Raw genomic sequence first — 22,086 nt, forward strand, 5'->3', positions numbered from 1 at the left:
CATCACTCACCACCTTAACTCTACACCCATCTCCTGTTTTATTATATATGGTACAACTGAAATTTCAAATACAACACAAATGTTTAGTTTCTTCCCCTCTCTCCTACTATTCTGAATACATTACTTTTTATAAAACAGTGAGAATATGACAATGTATGGTTTAGTTTGGTCCTATCTCATTAAAAAAAGTAAAATCTTTCACCATTTACACATGTTAATAACCTCTTACCTTAAACTATTTGTAACCGCGTTAAACCCCATAAAATCTGGGATTTTTATTTTGATTGCATCAATCAACTACTAAACTACTACAACTCCCAACACCTTGGACTTGTAGTCCTCTACATCCTTATGTTAGTTTATTATATTTTTTTATCTATTGATTAATTAGTTTCACAAAATTTAATTTTTGGTCTGCGACTAAATTTGGTTAATTATAAATTCATATTTATGTTCATCATTACTAGGAACATGCACCAAGTGTTCAATAACGAAAACAATTTTAAAGGATGATCATTTTGTGTTAGGATTTTAATAGAAATTTTAATTTAAAATCACCACTGATGTAATATTTCTGGTTTAGAACTTTAGATTACTCTAGTGATGTGTAATAATATTTGATTTCTTGCAAATTACAATTAATAATAGAGGTTTCTCTTTGTCTGTTAATAGTACAATAACATTATTAGTGATCTAAACGATTACTGTGAGCGACCCCATGATTGTTACTTCTTATCTACAACAGTATTGGCGATATCTTTAGTTCTAATTATTATCATTTTTCTCCAACAAAACTGTTAAAATAAGTAAACATATCTTTCAACTTTACAATTGAACACATCTCAATCAAATCCTCCAGCTTTTAGGAAGAGATAATCAAATCCATAGACTCCCAAATTATGGTTGCAAGCGTTCTGCATTAGTACATTCCATAGAAGAGAACTTGGAACTTTTATAAGCAAGTATGTGTTTATGTAGGTATAATCAATCAAAATATAATTAATAATTCAAATAATAATATTATTATCTTGAAATTCTAATATCAATTATATACACATGCGTCTACACATTATAGACATTGAAGAATGAGAAGCAGTGAAGGAAATAGGAGTTTTTGAATTTGAAGACAGGTCAAGGCTTTGGAGCCACTATCCATGGGTACCCACAGCCAATAATCCCATTTATACTTGGAAGCATTCAACTTTATTTATTTTTTATGAAGAAATATCTAATATCTAATATCTAATCTCTTTTTCTTTTAGCAGCTTGTGTCTTCTCCATAATGTTTGTGTAGTCCAAGAGGGAGACATTTGGAATACATGTTCTCACTTATAGACAATTTGTACATTCTTTTGTCCTAATATTCTTCCCCTATAATTCAACACAAAAGTGATGGTAGAGATAAACCACAATTAGATTACAACAATTGTTGAGGTCCTCTTCTAAGCTTGAGCTTTCACTAAAACAAGAGGGGGAAGTTGGAACCATGTTACAAAAGAGATCATGAGGAAAGTATAAACGTTGGGATTCATGTGATAAGAGTAGGGAAGGTTTAGCCTAAAAAAGACCCTTTATTGCAAAGAAAGATATATATAGCAATGTTTGAAATGTCTATTTTAAATTCTCAGTCTCTCAGCAATTAGCACTGACAGCACATGTGTATATGATTCCATTTCCTATATGGAACACTCTGCGTGAGGCTCAAGAGTTATAAAGAACCCCTTATAATAGACAACTTTCATTGCCTTGGATTCTAATTAAAGTCCACAAAAGCATGTGTTTTGGAGTGTAATTGACTCAGGGCCACCACAAATGCATAGCTGTGCTTGTGTGTAACAATAAGGCCTATACAAGCACCCTTTTAGCAATGGAACACTGGTGTCTGGTTGGTTCAGAAGAAGAACATGTCCACACATGAAAACTTAAGTGTGGCCAGAAAAATATGAGTGGGGTTTGTCCAGTTAGCTGTTGTGCTGAAAATGATCATAATAATTAAAGATACTTTATCTAAAGGTGAAATCAATTTGTTGGATGTATGTAATGATCAAAAGCTTCCAAATGGGGTAGAAATGACTTTTTTCCCTAGTAAAAATGTATGGAATTACTGTCTTCTCATGAATGACCGGGTACTCTTTTATTCCTAGCTCAGATTGCTAATTATCTGATATCTACATTTTATTGTATTCAATGATGTTTTTTCCTCTCTTCCACTCTTTTCTAAACACATAAAAGAGTACCGTTCTTGTTGATTAAAATCAAGAAAGGTGAAGTATGAATTATTTCTTAATTATTCATATATATAAAAAGATATTTGCAAAGTCTTGTTTGACCAAATTTGTTTTGATTTCACTATGCTATATCACATCACTTAGGGTGTGTTTGGGATACTTAGGGTGAAAATTAGATTATTTCAATAGTCAATTATATGTATAATGGATTATAAGTTAAATTTATTTTTTGTTTGGTATGTTTGTTCAAAACTAATTTGAAGATAACTTGTTTTTTGGATTGTTAAATGGAAATCATTTTTATATTTAACCAATAGGAAGTTGTATAATGATGTAGGGCATTGAATTATATCATATAAGGTTAGAAGATAATATTTGATCTTTAAGACTGACACGTATTAGGAGGAAACCATTGAAACACATTAATTCAACATGGGTGAGGTGATGTCCTTAAAAAAACATTGTGGAAATAAAGATATGAACTAATGGTGTTTTGGTTGAAGGCAGAAGCTAGAGGATGGGTGAAAGAGAACAGGAAATAGTCTCAAAGATTATATTAATCCAACAACCTACCACTTTAGCTTTAACAATCTAGCTTATTTTCTCACCAAAAAGCTGCTATTTTCTTTATGTTTTTTGTTTTTAACACAACGACCCAAACTTCAAGGATAATATACTCAACAACATTTTAGTAGAGAGATAAAAAAAGCTCATGGTAGCACAATCTATCCTACTAAAACACAAGCTTCAATGCTATATAATAGAAACATCGAAAGGGTTTCCATATTAACGAGATACAACTTTCAACAAGAATAATTTACCTTGGTAGGATCCAGGCACCCGGGACTGAAGAACTGATATATCTTTGAGTATTTCAGATTTGAAATATGAATTCAACCATGTTCAACTTCTTGTATATAAGGTAACCATAAATTAATTTCTGGTTGGATTATATTGTATCTGAAAATTATTCAATAGACCCATAGTTTGAAACTAAGATATGCTGCCATAGTTACGAGACTATAATATTTTGATACATAACCTAACCACAATTCAAAAGCATGATTGATCAAGGGATAGAATAAAATAAGGGAACTGCTTAGGTAAGTTAACAAGGTCAATTATATGGACTTACCGGAATTATATATGCAGTGATCTCTTTTTTAGCTATAGAATGCAGTTTCTGTGTGAAAGATTGTAGAAGCCACCAAAGGAAGAATCCAAAGGGATAGCATGATCCCAAATATTCTGTGAAGGCAAAGAGAGATTTAAAACTAAAATAATCTTGGATCAATGCGATCCCTTTGGATGTCTCCTTCAGTTGCAGTGAAATTAATAACCAAACTTGGCCTTCTTAATTCTTCAAGGCTCACAAGTATAGCCCTTCTCTCCTTCTATGGCCTTAGTGTAGTGTTAGGGAAAGTGGATGGTTCTTGAAGGAGAGGGTTATAATGCAAAGGATAATAGTGCTTCTATATATTAACAACATTGGAACAATTCTTTTAGGAATATATTTTAATATTTTTTGTATTATCAAGGTTATTCTTTTACTTTTTTTTTTTTGTAAGAAATTAATTTATTTCGGAATTTATAACTACCTCTTCTACCCTTACCCCACTAGAGCAAAATTAACTCTCATGGTCCCATATCCAAGAACACTCAACAACGTAGATTCTTTCCATCACCACCTTCATTTATTTCAAAATTTCCATGAGTTGATTTGATTTATTTTGATTTGGAGAATAATCAGAAAGTGTTTATCATAAAATTATGGAATTTATTATGATGTAGACCCCATTCCCTAACAATTCAGACACGCGGAAAGAAATTTTACCCGACAATGAGTTAGATATCCATTATTGGAAATTCTCTTCGAGTTGGCTATCAATAAATAAATATAAATATAAGCACTTTGATAATATCGATCAACCCTTTTAAGGAGGAATCGTGTACCAATATTTTTATGATAAGAAATACTTTTTTATTTAATTAAGAAAAGTTTGTTATGAGGGGCATTTCAGTAAAATCAATTCAATTAAAATTACATAGTTTTCCTTTTCTATGTCCTCACCCTTCACCCCACTCCTCCATTTCCATAAGTTATGAGAACCAGACTTTACAGTCTAATCTGTTTGATCATTGACCGGACTCGAAAACAACATTGGTTTACTATCTTAATTGAGTGAGGATTGAACTACTTTGAATTGAGGAAATTCTAGTCCGACTATGTTAAACCCGATTAAATCGGATTAACCCGAGAAGTAAATTGGATGGTTCACGAAAAAATTAAAAAAAAGATGAACCCTACTCCAATCTTTTGTTTTAATTCAGTCCAAAAAAGATGAAGAGACGTTCAATTATACATAATTATTAATTATACAAAAGTTTACATTTATATAATTATATATTTAAAAATAAAAATCACCAATTATGTATGAAATCATCCAATCAGACCAAACGATTTAACCGTTTAAATCGATTAAATCTAGTACGAGACTTCTTCCAGTTTAACATACAACTTGGATTTCACAACATTTCCCTTTACTATATTCTATCACGTGATCTAAACGCTGTGCAGAGCTCCATTTGTATTGATAGCATACAGGCACATTTGCATTTTAGATATTATTCTATATACTTTTTTCTTCTTTACTTAAACGAGGGTTAGTGGTCCAATCCGTGTTCCCACTAACACACAGCAAAATAATATATAGTCACGCTTATTTCACCAGATATACATTATAATATGTATATGCATCGATAATATATGAATTTTATATATTGATAGTGTATCATCTATTATTAATATTTAATAAATATTGACTTTTAAATAAAATGAATAATGAATGATGAAGCAATTGTATATAACCCATAATATATATGTATATATAATATATAAAAGTATTTCACAATTATATTTAAAAATAGCTAACATATTGTTATTCTCAAATTTATATAAATTTAATTATGTTTCCAAAATTACATGTTCTTTCATGAGGAATTGAAAGGTTTATTGTAATAAGTAATAAGGATTAATAAATATATAATATAGTTGTGAAAGATATATTTTATTATATATTTAATGCTAACTAAATAGTATAAAGTGGATTACATTTAAGGATAAATATGCTTTCTAAAAGATGAATCATAAAGAGAGGAAAAAAGTATAATATATTCCCTATCGACTAATCTAATTAAATTACAATAATGCTAACGACCTTATCTAATTAAATTACAATAATGCTAACGACCTTATAATGTAGTGCTACCCAATTTCCTCTTAAAAGTTCTTGATATATGTTCCATTTATAGCCACTTCAACAACAAGTTTTTTTACATTTCTAGTAAGCTATTTAGCGTCCACGCTTAACCATCTCTCTTATCTTCTTAAGCTATTGTCGATTGTGTATGTAAATATTTTCCTTATTAACTTAATTATTCAGCTATTTGTTGGTGTTTGGTTTTCTTTGTTTGGGGCGTTTCCATCCATGTTGAGATATTTGTGTATCCAGCTTTGCTAGCTTATCTTATAATAAAATATATTTTTATTTTTAAATAAAGCTATAAGCTAAAAAGTGATTTTACCTATTGCATGAAAGTAATTGAGTTGTGAAGTACTGCAATTAATTAAAAAGCACTCGAAAGTAAATAACTTCATACAACAATAAAAATTTGGTATACACTATTAATTTTCTCTAATAACAATTTATTTTCAAACTCTCCCATGAAAACAAAATCTTATAGCATTTTTAATGGTTGCCTAACATCCATACATAAATAGAATAACTTTTTACTTATCACATCACCATTTTTTAACATACTAGTCATATCATTGCCTTATCACTTAGCATTCATGCTTATATTGGAGCATATATATATATATATGAACGTATGAAAGTTTTACAAGTATACATGCTATATAGTGGGGTGATTAAATTTAGGAAGATACTGTCTGATGCGATTTGAAAGTAATAGGTTGTGGTTGAGGTGTGACCTGTGATAGAGAGGACATTATATGTCTCTCATTTAAAGGACATAATTTTAGTCCCACCCAGCCTTTGTTCCCCATCAAACGGAGTATAAGGGACCTTCAATCATACATCTATTTGCACTGCTGTGTATGACCCTTATGTTTTATTTTTGGGTACCATGGATCCATCTCCTACACACATACAACAACTTTCGCTCTGTGCCAACTTCCACTAACTGTTCCCCTTTTTTTGTATGCTTTCCACTTTCATGGATCAATGCTGATTAGTGAATGGGGTGGAACAATGTCATACGTGTACCTATCACTTCCACCACCAGTGATATTAATTTCCATTATGTGTTTAAATGAAGATTAATTAAGGACTTAATAACTTATAATTTGGCATTTTCTTAAGAGCAATGTATAATAACCATAATTGTTTGAGGTAAGTTTTGGCAAAATTAGAAGTCGTTGGTTTAATGGTATAAAGTTTCACTAAAATTCAAAGATAATCAAATATATGGTTCGATTCATGTAGCCGACGTTTGTTGGAAGAGACAAATACACAATCCAAAATGGATTAATTCGTTATCATAGGGTGATGATATGATCAAATAAATTCAAGTGTTATGTTTTTTTATTATATTATGTGTGAATGAACATATATTTAATTAGAATTTTGAGTAAAAAAGGAATAACTAAAATACTAGTTTTCCATGAACACTACTTACAACTCTCCTTTGAAACTTACAATTGCTGTAGCCAATGTGCATTGATATCTATTTTAAAACACATACACATGGATATAGAAGATAGTAGAAGTTAAAATATTGACTATGGACTAAAAAAAATAGTGATAAAATTGTAATGTCTTATTTAGAATGGTAAGAAAACTCCTCTGAAAGGTTAGAGATTCTTACTACTCATAGACTCTACTATAGTCACCTATGTATTTCTTCAGAAGTTCACTTGTAACTTCATGTACTAGCTTCTCGTACTTGATCTAACTTTTTTTTACCCATAGAAAAACCAATTTCTGAAGATATTATATTACATATTTTCTGACATCACATGTATGGATTTGTTTATGGATGGAACTTCCTCCTTTTTAAATTTTCTAGCTCTAGCCTTTCTCTTTCGTAAGGGAGTAATTATGTCATTTGGAAGAATTTGTTTCGTGGTCCCTTTGGCTAACCACCCCTTCTCTTAAACATTGTTTATTGAATATATGAAGGCAAGCAAATTTTTTTATCTGGCAAAAGAAAATATTATTAAAAGAATAGATAATTACAAGAGAATGAAAAGAAGAGAAGAAAAAAAAGGCTAAAAGCCATTACAATACATTATGAAGACAATAAACGAGATTCGCTATCTAGTTCAAAAAAGAGATTTGGTCTTTGCCCATATGTTGGTCCAAAACCAAGAATTAACCCTAGCGGACTCAAGAATTTTCTCAAAGGTGGGTTGAACAAAGTTAAATATAAAGTCATTCTTAGACTGCCAGAGTAGCTAACCAAATGATATTCGAACACTTCAAATGACACATGTTGTTATCATGCCCATGTGATTAGTAAAGTGATGAGTGGGCTGAAGAGGAAGGACTATGTTGATGTTCAGCCAATTGTAAAGAAGCTGTCAAACCGAGTAGGTGAAATTGCAAAATGAGAAAAGATGCTAAGAAGTTTCTATTTGGTTGTTGCAAAAAGGGCATAAGGTTCCTGCTCCAGGAGCTATAGAAACTCCCCTCTTGAGAAGAGCGTCCATAGTTGGTATCCGATCCTGAAAAAGTCTCCACACAAAAGCTTTAACTTTGGAGCTTTTGACTTCCAAAGCATACAAAGGTGATTAATATTGCGAGTCGAAGGTTGGTGATGATGCTGAAAGAGAAGGTCATAAGTTGATTTGACTGACTAGTGGTTAGATTTGTCATGGCGCCACTCCTAAGAACCGAGAATGTTTTCCCAAACAACATCGTTTTGAATTACATGCAAAAAAAAAAGAGTCAATTAGCTCAATTTTCCAAATAAAAAGATTACTTCTATTCATACTCCTTTATATCAATAATAATTTTGTCAATAAAAAATTGTAATTGGCAAATATGCATTCTGGAGTACCAATAGTCAGATCCTAAAAATACTATATGTACATGCATTTATCATGAACATTAATAGGAAGTACGGAAGTAGGAACACTGATTATATGATTTAACTCTTCCTCAGTCTTTATGACATAGGTTTGATTATATTGTATTTTTCCTAGGTAAGCGGTAATCTAAACTTATATGTATGAGAATCAATATCTATTTTTAATGGACTTTTTCTTAACTTTAAGCTCAAGATATTGACTTTAAAATGAGGGAAATACTGATTTATCTTTTTAGTTTTTTTTTTTAATTCTTTGTTAACTAGAAAACTCATTATAAAAAAACTGGCTGGATGGGACAAACATGAGTCCATTAATGATAAGAGTGTAAATTTGTACATTGACAGTGTAAAGATTTATACACATGCACACAATCATCCACAATTCATTTGGATTACCTTTTTTAAAAAGTCAACAATGATTAAATATCAATGGTAAATGATATAATGACAGTGTATAAATCTTGTATATTGTCAGTATATACATCTTTTTTTCTAATGATAATGATGCGTAGGGAATTTGAGTTAATTTGTTTATGAAGCAAAGGATGGAGGTTTAAAGTGAGATACAAAACTTCAATTCAATTAGTGCTGACACGTCCTCTCTATACCCTACACCAATTGGTTTGGTTTAAGGCTTTCATTCTGGTTCGTGGGGCATACACGGTCTGCAATGGAATTAGGGTTTCTTCGACCGCTCACATGCAAATTATTAAGAGTTCAATTGTCTTTTATCTATTTTCATTTCTTTTTCTTTACACTTCTTTCTCTTTGCCCTTTTTTATTCCAAATCTTCAATATGAGTACTTTATATGTGACGACTATAGTCTATATGGTTCTCACATTGGATCCTACTTCCAATATTAAGTTGGGCAACCCATTTTCGGAAGCACATCTGATGTCCCACAAAGTATCTCATTATATATGTCACTGCTCGTAAGTGATTGAAAAAATATATTAAAATTAAAATTTTAATAATTAATTATTTTTTTGATCAATCACAAACAATGACACACATTGAATGATACACTTTTATGGGAGAGCATATGTCCACCCCTTTCTTTCTTACCTAACTTTCGACTTATATTTATGCAATTGGTGCTCATCATTAAGGAAAATTACGAAAATATATAATCTATTTAATTTCCAGCATAATTTGGGGACATAGACAACTATTATTACCGCGTTTGTTCGATATGGTGGCCTTAGTTAGATTCTTAATCTCTCTAATTTGAAAAATCCAGGATTCTCCTTAATCATGGGTCACAACTAAAATGATGATAAATAACCTAAAAGTTAGGCATGGACAAATTAAAGCCCTCAAAGAATATGCTCTCTCACCACATTAAATCTATCAACTTCCTCTTTGATATATATACTTCAAAAGATACTGTGTTTTTTCTTGTAGAGTATCTCTTGAACTTTAGATTATAAACTGGTCTTTTTAGAAGTGGTTTTAGCCTTATACAATAGCTAAGGTCTAACCTTGCTCGATCAAGTACTAAATCATATTATCTTCTTGATGCTTGAGATAATGGAGTGCTTGCTATTAAGTATTTGCTATACATTTTAGGAGTCATAAGGTGGTCTGATGGTGAAGAGGACGGTTGTAAGGAATGGAGTGTAGGAGATTGTGGGTTCGAGTCCCACCATCAACAAAAATGAGAGTTATAAGGGTGGTTTGATGGTAGGTTGTAGGAGGTTGAAGGTGGAGTCTCACCCCACCCACAACAAAATACTAACATATTAACAACTAATATACTAACATATGCCGATAAATTATTTGTCACTACTCAACCTCACTTATTTGTCATTATTAAGAAACAATCATCTCACTAAAAATTAGAATAACTTGTCAAATAATTATTTTTAACGAGATTTCATATTTTTTATTAATGACAAAAACAATAATATAATAGTGAATATAAAAAAAAATTGGATGCAAATCTGGTCACGTCAATGAGATCTTGTACAACAAATTTCAATCCCTAATGTACCCTAAAACTTAGAAAAATGAATGGGAAATCACTTTGTGCCTGCCTTGAAAAAGGAAAAGGCCCAATTAGTTGGTGCATCTACTTTCTTATGTGGTCCTCATAGGTTGCAACTTTTGCCAATTCACCAGGGTCCATGCACTATGGTTGGTTGCAATAAAAGCTCACCATTCGTTTTTAAAGCTTGGCATTCTACTCACTCAATTATGGTAATGATCCAAAGTAAGGTTGTTTTCTTAGCCATTCGATGAAACAAATAGAAAAAGAAGAGAAAAGGGTTTTAATTAAGGAAAATAAAGTTTGATCATGGTATGGTTAGGCATTGGCCATGACCAAATATGTTAATAGTGCCCAATAAACAGAAATGAAAAGCACACACTTGAAAGAAAATGTGATTCTATCTTGTCTTGAGCTTTAATACCTATAACTAATGAATTTAGTATGCATGCACTAATAATATAAGTGTTTTTTTTATATTATCAACAAATTATTCACTATTCATATGTTAACCATTATTAACTCTAAAGCAAAAATAATACAAAACAAAACAGTGGTGCATAATATATTGAGAATGCAAAAAACTATAATAGTGCATAGAAGGCATGACATTATTGAGTGTATATATTCGTATTCTATGTATAGTATATGGATTTGAAAGTAAAATATGTTGATTTTTTACAGCCCATCTTATCCTCTCTTATACCTCTAATTAGTATGAGAATAAAAGATATGATATCTGTACTATTTTCTTTATTTTTAGAAATATTTTTATAGAAAATGATTAAACATGACACACGTCAAGATTTTAGAGGTCGGAGAAAATAATTTATCTCCTTATATTATGAGATATTTTATTCTCAATTAGCATTGGTCCAAACATATTATTTTATCAGCTATCTCAATGTCACAAAGTTGGGTAAGCATTAGAAATGGTTGCCCTTTCTTCGACGCCAGTTTCTTCGACGCCAGAAGTGAGCCCAACTAACTGACCAAGTTGTTGGACAAAACTTCACTCCTTACTTCAATCCCTCGTTTCCCACAGACAGGCTCGAATTGAAATGATAGGGTAATGGGCCTAAAATCACATTCCAAACCCAAAACAAGTAAGAAGGGTTGATAGGTTTCTTCGAAAATAGGGATGTAATTTTTATTACATTCATGTGACTTAAAATGCCAACAAATTAAACTAACTTCACTTTCTCACTCTATATATGAAAATAAAGGTCTTTAGATAAGCTTTGGGGACAAACCATACTAATAAATAATTTAAGAGGAACGAACACATTAGAGAATGAATTCAAGCCTAAATAGATAAAGTGTGGCCTTGGTCGGCTTGTTTAAACTTCTAATAATGCAAATATATAACTTGTTTCGTTTAAAAAATTGGTTTGTTAATCTATGAAATTTCTCTAACAAACGTAACATTCCCGTTGACCAACTGATGTAGGATAATAGGGCAACACCTTGAGTGAAATAAAATAAAGAATCCAAGGTCAAGAAAGCAATAGGCTATCAGAAATTTCTGATAGCAGCTTAGCCAACATTTCCTGCAAAGGTTTGAATTTTGAAACATTTAATGTTTAGTGAGGTTACACGTAGATGAGGTGCTGAAACTTATTTTTATAAACTTTTCTGACATTCTTAATGTTCGCTTTCCTCTTTTTTCTTATTCACTTGTTGATTGGATGAGATACTCATCAAATTGTCTATCACTTTATTGATGTAGAGATTATGTGGATATAAGTATCACTTATTCTCTTAATTTTTTTTATATTAATAATATTTCTGTTTAGTCAAATGACAATAAGTAATAGATCCAATGTTGAGGACTCACTTTCTCATAAGCCATCTTAGGTGGGTAGTTTGAAGGGTTGGGAGAGTTGAGACTAGTGTGAATGATGGTTATGGAGAAACTTTTTTTTGTATTATTAACAGTATATTTTTACTCTTGGGTTAAAGAACTAATTATTTTTGGGATGTGTATAGTTATCATTTTAATAAATATCACTTTAAAAAATCGAATATTTGATCTTTTGGTCTTTATAATCGGGTTGAAGGGTTGGATTTATTTGATCTTGTAGCGGCAAAGGGAAAAGTACCAATCTCACACCACTTCTTTTGCTCCATGGTCCATCTGTTAAATTGTGCTTGGTGAATAATGATTCTGAATAATTATTCACTTTTGTTCTACATCTACCCAAAAAAAGATTCTTCACTTTTATTTATGCGCATTGCCTTGGAACTTTTTTCTGGTAAATGTTTCTCAAGTTGTTTGATACCCATTGCCCCACTCTGCGCGAACCATGAGGACCATGCCATGCCTCCTTCACTTTCTTTTGATTGTGAAAATGAATGGATTGTACCATTATTCAACTTCTTAGAATCTATCCGTGAGTGATGTGCTTGAAAGAAGTTAATTTCCTTTGATCCTTCTTATGGTTATGTGACTATTGATTTGTAATGTGCCATGCAGAAGTTCACATCAGAACAAATTCTTTCTAGTCACCATTTCTCTACAAGACTCTTTCTTTTCATGGTGTTATTAACAATATCTATGCAAAGAATAGATATTGAGTATGCCATTTCACTTATTTTGTCATGCTCATGTTTATTCAAGGTAAATCTATTCTAGTTTCCCCTTTCAAAATCCATAATTTTTTAAAATGTACTTTGATTTGGAGAGTATGGTCCATACATATATTGAAAAATTTATTCGAAATAGAAAATATAGTACATTTTTTTAGTAAAGGGGTTTATGTTAAACAATATTTACTATTTTTGTATTATCATGAGTATCTCCTTACCTTTTGTTAAGGAACTAATCTCTTTTGGAGTGGTTGGTTGCCCCTTCCAATAAGTATCGCTCACATAAATTAAGTTTTTAATCTTTTGATCATCATGTGGATATAGCAGTGTTTTACAACATTAATAACATTTATTTACATGTATGTTATATAAAATTGGATTAAACATTTTATATTATTAAAATCTAATATTGCACATGCATAGAAGAGATGTATATCCTCTGTGGTTGGGAAAGTTGAGGACAAAATGAGTATTGTGACACAGCAAAAAAAAAAATATTTAACCCTCATGATTTGAAATTACTTTTAATACAAAAAATAGTTTTTCTCTTTATCTATTATCTCATATTTCAGTACAGGACTATCTTCGGTATCGAGAGGAGCTCAACTTCATTCAAGAGTAGTGTCACTCTCGTGCACCTAGAACAACTCATGAATCCATAGTTCCGGATGAAGACCACCATCGCTGTGACCAAGCTTTGCATCGTCGTTATTCTCTACAATAACCATCGTAGTGTAAAAACAAAACCCTTCCTAAAATTGTAATTCTGTTATATTTATTATTGTGTCCAAAAACTTTTTGATGTATATCAACAACTTTCAATACCATACAATAATAATATTTATTTGATACATGTATGTAGTGTCTATTATTTTCTCGTCCATAATCTATTCATAATTACTTTTTATCATGTGGTCTTTTAACATTACGAACAACTTAATTGAGAAAATCCAGCAGTGGCTTTTTATTTTTAAATGATTCGGGCAGTGCTTTAAGTAGTTATGATTCTTTGTAAATTAAGTAAGAATTTTCTCTTTACTACATTCCTCTTTCTTGTCCTCATGTGTTGCTTTATTCCTACCTAGCTTATCACCCATACCTAATGGAAGCTTGCCCGTACCATCTCACACCAATATATCACCTATCCTAATTCTTTTTCCTATTTTTATCCCGTCCAATTAAAAATACAAAATAATATTTTTATATTAGTTAGAGAAAATTGATTGAAAAAGAGGACCCTTTTCATCTGACACATCTAATAATGTTATTTAGACAACTTGTAATAACCTTTTCATATTTTAAATGGGGTTTTAAAGATATACATGTATAGAAATAATAGATGAAAAGCAAATCAAATAAATATGATTTAATTTGTTGTAAGAAAAATTAACAAATTTTAATTATTCATATAAATGTAGAGACCACTATGAAAATATAATATCTAGAATTATGACCGAAGTATTCAACTATAGAACCTTGAGATGAGATAATCGTTGGGCCAACTAGCTACCAAAGTGAAGGTAATTATTTTAAAACATGATTTAAGATATATTTTAAGACAGCAGATCATTGTCCATACTTTAAATGCTATATAATATGATTTAGAATTCTTCCTTCAATATATATAGTATGTTAAACTAAAACAGATAAATTAATCACATTCAAATGAATTATCTTGTGGGCAAATTTATTTAGATAGTGCAGACTTAAAATTACAGTCTTAGTGTATTTTTTGTACTATTTACAAAACTAGTACAACTTTTATAAAATTGGCTACAACACGATTGATTCATATTTTTTTCTCTTGGACCCATCTGAATCGATAGCATAGGTGGAATTTTTTTTACCTTTCTGCATAAAAATTGGCTCATCAGTAGGAGTTTTACATATTTTTAGTATATCCTCTCTCTTAAATCGACATTTATGTTGGAGTTTTATTTTTTATGATTTTTTTTGCCTTCATCACTCTTAAATCGTCAATTGTGGTAGATTTTTTCAATTTTTTGCCCTACCTAAATCGTCAACTATGGTGGAGTTTCTTTTTTATTTTTTTTATTTTCTTTCTCCCCCTAAATCAGCAGGGGGTTTATATTTTTTTTATGTATCACATTGTTTTTACCAAACCCTAACTCATTCATGCTTATTTAAGAGAGATGATAGACAAAAAAATTTGTAAAACTCCTATTGGTGAGCTGATTTTAATGCAGAAAGGTAAAAAGAATAAAACTCCATTTATGCTGCCGATTTAGGTGGGTCTAAGAGAAAATAAAGGGAACTGGCCTTGTTGTAGCCGATTTTGTAAAAGTTGCACTAATTTTATAAATAGTACAAAAGGTACACCAAGTGAAAGAAATTTTAATGACGTTTTTAACACACAATGGAATAAACATGGATCTATTTGTGTCTAAACTTATATATAATACAAATATTATATATAAAATACGTACCCGGTTGTAGTCCTAGAATCTAAAGTTGTTCTTCAAAATTATGAAGACTCTACGCGTGTATCCTCACTGAGATCAATTTTTGCTATCAACTCTTTGAACCAATGGAACATAAAATAAATTACTCTAAAACGAATAATTTGTTACTCACAAAACTCATTTTGTGTGTAAAGTGTAGTAAATAAAGAAGAGAAAAGATTGCACAAAGACAACACAATTTTTGCCTTTGATTGGGGCACACTTGCAATGAAGAAAAACAACTTTCTCTTCTCTTTCTTACGTTAATGTGTTTGGCAAACTAACACATACATATCTTCATATGGTAGATACACTAACACATACATATGTAAATGTGGTAAGTTCACCATGCAACCCTCTTTCTTCTCTCTCTAACGTTCACTGCTTATTCACTATGAAATAACATGTACATATTATATATATGTGATGCATGCACTGTTACATAAAAAATAGTTCCTTCCATCTTTTGTATATCAAAAGACACATTTCCATATATTTTTATATATTTCATTACTTCAAGTGATACTTATTGGTTTAAATGTTGTAAACCAATTATCACATATTGTTTCACAATAATTCTTCTTTTATTTTTAAGCTACAAACAAATGTTTTAGAATATGTTTTTCTTTATTATTTAAATTATTGGTGCTAGCAAAGAATTAAAATAATATTCCATAAAATTATTTATTTGATTAAATTAAATTCTCCAATTTAATTATCAAATAATAATAATTTAACAAAGATTAGAACATTCGTTAGTGTGACTCTGTAAGCTCAATACTTAGCTGATAGTAAATTAACCAAATTAATTTACTAATCAAGGATGACGTCTAGCAACACTCTTCAACGATCAGTTAGCATGAAGTAATATATAATATAATTTCAAGAACCACTAGAAGATTAATTAAAATATTTCCTTCCATCTTTGCAACTTTGGGCTAACTTTAAAGTATGGTATAATTGTCAAACTTTAATAAGTTCTCATGATAACTCAAAGAAGATCATTTCTTTATTCATTGTAATATCTTGGTCAATGTCTTATTTTATTATAGAGCTCAAACTCATTACCAGGAGTTGATGAATTCCTTCTTGATTAATCATTAATTCTACAAACATTTAATTATACCCCGTGTTCACTCAAATAACGTCCTGAAACATTATGTGTCTGAAATCAAAGTATAATAAATAACATGTTAATTACTATGTTAATCTCATATCAAAGAAAACTATTTCATTTCTTCTTGAGAATCTCCTATTGACAATTTAAGGTAATCTTAACCATTAGAAATTCTCAGTTGAGTCAGTCCAATGATCATATCCACATATGTGTCATCTATATGTGTAATTTAATAAATGAGATCTATTAATCTTTATATAATAAATACTATAACATATATTGATCTATTCGAGTCACTGATGTCCTATTCTCAGTGATTCTATGATCAAGAACAATTTAGACCAAAAATTATGGGAGACGTGTTTCTCATTGTTATAATCTCCATTATAATGACAAGTTTCTAATTTTTAATCAAAGACTTTATCATATAATCTATTTAATTAAATAACACATAATAAAATAAATAAATATTGTTACTTTAATGATAAATTGGATTTTGGGCATAAATATAGAAATACACAAATATATTTCCAACACTAAGACTGTAATTTTAGCTTGAAAGTGTAAATTTGACTATGTGAGAATCTCATTATTTAGGCAAATTCACCTACATGGTGCACCTTGACCGAAAAATTACGATCTTGGTGCATCTTTTAGGAAAATTATAAAACTAGTGTAACTTTACTGAAATCGGCAATGGAAATGCCGATTTCAGTTTTTTTTTGCCTTCTCCCCCTAAATCGTCAAGGGGAGGAGTTTTATATATTATTTTTTCTCCTCCCCTAAATCGGCACTGAGGGAGTTATATTATTAGTTTTAGGGTTTAGTTTTTCAAGCACTAACCCTAATAAAACACAACATAATAATTTTTGTCAACCCTAACCCTAACAACAGTAGAATTTAAACAATTAAAATTTTATGTAGATAGGGTTTAAATAATTAAAATTTTAATTTTCTCGAATGACATTGGGATTTAAACAGTTAAAATTTTAATAGTGTCAGATTTTATTTTTTGTATAATATTAGTATTGCAAAAAATATTTCATTATTGTGTTCTATTGTTAGGGTTAGGGTTGGCAAAAAATTATTATGTTGTGTGTTGTTAGGGTTAGTGCTTGAAAAACTAAACCCTAAAACTAATAATATAACTCCTTCATTGCCGATTTAGGGGGAGAGGGAAAAATTTTAAAAAAATCAAAAACTCTCTCCCCATTGCCGATTTAGGGGGAGAGAGAACAAAAAACAAAGAAAAACAAAAAAAAACAAAAACTCCCCCATTGCCGATTTAGGGGAGGAGGAAAAAATAATAAATATAATATATAAGTCTCCCTCCATTGACGATTTAGGGGAGAGAAGTAAACAAAAATTCATTTAAATAAAACTCCCCCTTATTGCCCATTTTGGGGGGGGGGGGGGACAAAAAAAATTGAAATCGGCATTTTCATTACCAGTTTCAGTAAAGTTATACTAGTTTTGTAATTTTTCTAAAAAATATATTAAAACTGTAATTTTTCGGTGAAGGTACACCATATGGGGTGAATTTACAATTATTTATGTTAAAATTCCATATCTCTTTTCACTGTGTGGTGGTGGCTTGCTAAGTAGGAATACATCCCCACTTCCTTCCTTCCTTATGGTTGTGATTTTGCTTTATTCCCAGCTGACTGTGTCACTGTTACCCATATGATATCTAGTGTATTATATTCCCCGACATCTACATGCAAAGGGTATCACTATCACCTACCACGCTCCTTTCAATCCATATTTTTCCAATGCTCCGTTAGTGGATGCATGTCACCAATTACAAGTTAAGAACACTGGGAAACTTCTTCATTCTTCCACTATCTCTATGTCACTTTAATTCAAACATGTCCGAAGAATCCACTAAAGTAAACTCATCAATGTTTTTTTCCCGTACTTTTAATCCTTTCCTTCGCTGAAACGATAAGTATCATTGTATCAATATCACTTCAGTTAATGTTGTTGGCTGGATATTATTGGCCTAATATTCCTCTTACTTTCACATTATTTATTTATTATAATTAACAAATGCAAATTGTTATTAAAAGAGAGAATTCCCGAATCACTAAAAAGAAAAGTAGTAACAGTTCACAGTAAAACCATTCGATCCAAAATGTGTATATAGCACAACTTGTTAATGTGATGACCAAAATATTTTACTTCTCCAATATATAAATACACGTTAACATCACCTTCATTTACTCACAAGTCACTGCTTAATCACACAGAAGTAACAAAACTATATAACCCAGCCAATCAACAATAACAATGTCTCTAATTCCAAGCTTCTTTGGCACCGGTAGAAGCACCAACTTTTCTGACCCATTCTCCCTTGGCAGCACCAAGGAGACTCCTAACGCTATTGCCTACAGCCACAAGAATTGGAAGGAGACTCCAGAGGAACACGTGTTCAAGGTTGATCTGCCAGGGCTGAAGAAGGAAGAGGTTAAGGTGGAGATAGAAGTAAGGGTGCTTCAGATCAGTGTTGAGAGTAGCAAGGAAGAGGAGGAGAGGAACAACTCGAGGCACCACCGCTTGGAGCGTAGCAGCAGTGGCCGCAGGTTCATCCGCCGCTATAGGGTGCCGGAGAATGCGAAGGTGGATCAGGTGAAGGCGTTTCTGGAGAATGGAGTTCTCACTGTCACATTTCCAAAGGAGGAGGTGAAGATGTCCGTTCTTGTCACAGGATTGGATAGTTAACTGCCCATAATGTGAATCAGATTGATCTTATGAATGTAAAAAATAAGTATAAGTAGTTGGTTCGAGCTGTGTGAGGTAACATATATATATATATGTGCACTCAGCTCTAACATGACTCTTGTTGTGATGTTGTGTTGTGTTTTGTTGATTATCATGGATAGTTTGTGCTTCGAAATAATTTTTTAATATTAAAATGTTATTACCTACCTAGAATATGTTTTAAGATTAAAAAGATGTATGTACTAATAGTGTATGAGTTTTATATACTGTTATTGTACTGTATCATTCACCATTGATATTTAATTGTTATTGATTTTTCAAAAAAATAATCTAAATTAATGGTGGATGATGAAAGCGCATGTATATAAATTTTTACACCGACAGTGCATAAATTTTATAAATATAATAAAGATTAAAGTTAAAAACATATAATAATGAAACACATAATAAAGTTCACTGTTATGTCACTCATAAAATTGAAGTTCTTTTAATATTACATGCCAAAATCCAAATTAGTCAAGTTTTGTTGCTTGATGTTCTATATACACACATGACAATTGATAAAATATGTGACAATTAATGGTTTTACACTAGTAATAGAAATTTGAGCATCTCCATTGCAAGTTGCATAGGTTACATAAAACAATTAGAATAAAATCATGTGTTCCCTATTCTATACTATTCTTTGTCACATCAGCTTTCTTAGAAATGGTACCTTGGATTCGTGCACAGATTTGCAAGATGGCAGAAAGAGGAGAAGAAGGAATCGCATATAGAATTCAATTGAAGAAAAATGATTTCATTGATTACTTTATAAAACACAGGAACTAACTATTTATAGTAATGAATCCTAACTATCCAACTAACTAAATCATAACTAACTACTAAAAATAGAAAGACCCAAAAATAACATAAATATAATATACAAACAGATTGTTTGAAAGTTAAGCAACACATGGCCAAATTGACTATGTTACCACTGTTTTAATATATAACTTTTGTATGATTGAAAAGGCAAAGTGTTTATTGAGGTGTATGTAATAGGGTGAGCTCCTCTCCATTTTCAAAATACTTGATTGTGTAATTGTTGTATAGAATTTTTATTGGCCAACGCACTAATAATAATTTATTAAATTAAGTGATAAAAAAGAGTTTATGTGGCCGATCAAAAAAAAAAAGAGTTTATGTGAAGCAACATGTACAACTTTTTTTTATCAGTAATTAACTTTATTAAAATAATAAGTACAATAGCAACATGTACAACTTATTTGATGATATTTTTAAGGTTGCATGATAGGAAAGAAAAGGTGGTTGAATTATCTGTACTATTAATAAAGGGAAAACACAAATAATCACCTATCATGGTGTAATTTGTGTTTTCCTATTTTATCCTCAATATCTTTTTATATCTACCAAAAAATCATATACTATTATTTTCTTATTTTATTCTTATTATCTTCTTATTTTAAAAAATTGAATATTAGACCAATTGGATATATTCAACCGTAAATTTAGCGCAAAAAATTATATTTGAATTTATAAAATACAAACTATATATTACAAACGAAAGCGGGTTGACAGACACAACAGTGCATGTCAACACGCTAGTAAAAAACAAAGAGAAATGAGGTGTAAAGATTTAATCCCAAAAGAGTTACATTGGTTTAAAATGTTAATTGATTTTATGTTCCGTGTGTCTCTTCCACGCTATATATCTTCCGTAGTTCACTTTGTCGTCCGCATCTCCTGTTTTTCTGACCCAAAATTTCAACCTCTTTTTTAACAAGGAAGGGCAAAAACCTATAAAAGAATAAACCTTTCGAGAAATATTAATTAGTTGCTGTGAATGATCGATTTTTAAAAGAAAAACCACGGTTGAGAATAAGAATCAAATTAGCCATAAGAGTTGAGATAGAATCAAATTAGCCATAGGTATTAGATAACCATCTTAGGATAATTCTATTGGCGCAGATACAGAACAAGAAACACTAGCAGAATCTTCAACGTGGAATCTGTCACAGCCCATAGATAGGAGGAATATAAAGTAATTAAATGAAGATCAATTAGCCACCCAACAAAGTGGATAACACAAAGTAAATACAAATTAAACATACTTTTTTCTTCCTAGGTAGATTAGTTGATTAATCAAGCAACTTGTATAATACAGTAAATTTGATGATGGATGATCTACCTCCTCTTGTTAATATTTTAATATTATATTATATAATTTGATTAGTTTGGAACATATAAATAGACAAATTATAAGGTAGATGATCATTGTCCCTATTTACTATCATGGATAACTAAGAGGATAACTCTTCTGGTAGAAGAAAATCTTTAAAATTAGCAAGAATCAGCATCCATATTTTTCTCTATGTCATTACGTTTCTTTACCACCTTCCACTTCCTCCACGTCGTTGCACTCGCTTTATATATTCCTTATCTTATCAGTCGTAACTGGTAGATGCTCCTACGATTTAGACGTAATCATCATCTACATCTACATGCACAAAGTCTATCATAATTGTATATACGTTCTTTAATATTCGCCTTACAATTTGTTCCAAAAGTTGCTAACATAAGAATCTTGCTATATAGTAAATAATATATATTTTTAAAAGAAATTAAGCAAATCACCTGCATGTAACTATACTTTAAGTGTCCAATAAAGAAAACTATACTATAAACATATTTGTTCTATAAAATAAGCTATGTTATTGTAATACAAGACACATGAATATGAGTAGCAGATAATTAGAAGAGCGCTTCAACTCTATTTTATCTTTATCTCTTTTTTAATTTACTTCTCCTTTTGAGGCTATATACTTTAATAGAGATCATTTATTCTAAACAATGTCAATTACATA

The 22,086-nt window shown here is 30.7% G+C and overlaps 1 protein-coding gene and 1 long non-coding RNA gene across 2 annotated transcripts; one reads left to right on the forward strand and one right to left on the reverse strand.

Moving 5' to 3' along the window:
• LOC109359086 lies at nucleotides 2,082-3,661 on the reverse strand. Its single transcript, XR_002109030.1, has 2 exons — nucleotides 3,364-3,661; nucleotides 2,082-3,188 (listed from the first exon to the last, which is right to left on the reverse strand). It is a non-coding gene; the product is annotated as an uncharacterized LOC109359086 (long non-coding RNA).
• LOC109359445 (17.8 kDa class I heat shock protein-like) lies at nucleotides 18,692-19,319 on the forward strand. Its single transcript, XM_019604115.1, has one exon. It carries the CDS (start codon nucleotides 18,788-18,790, stop codon nucleotides 19,217-19,219), a length of 432 nt encoding a protein of 143 aa, XP_019459660.1. The 5' UTR covers nucleotides 18,692-18,787; the 3' UTR covers nucleotides 19,220-19,319.

This window comes from Lupinus angustifolius, chromosome LG11, assembly GCF_001865875.1.
Source record: "Lupinus angustifolius cultivar Tanjil chromosome LG11, LupAngTanjil_v1.0, whole genome shotgun sequence".
In the NCBI taxonomy this organism is placed as follows: Eukaryota; Viridiplantae; Streptophyta; class Magnoliopsida; order Fabales; family Fabaceae; genus Lupinus; species Lupinus angustifolius.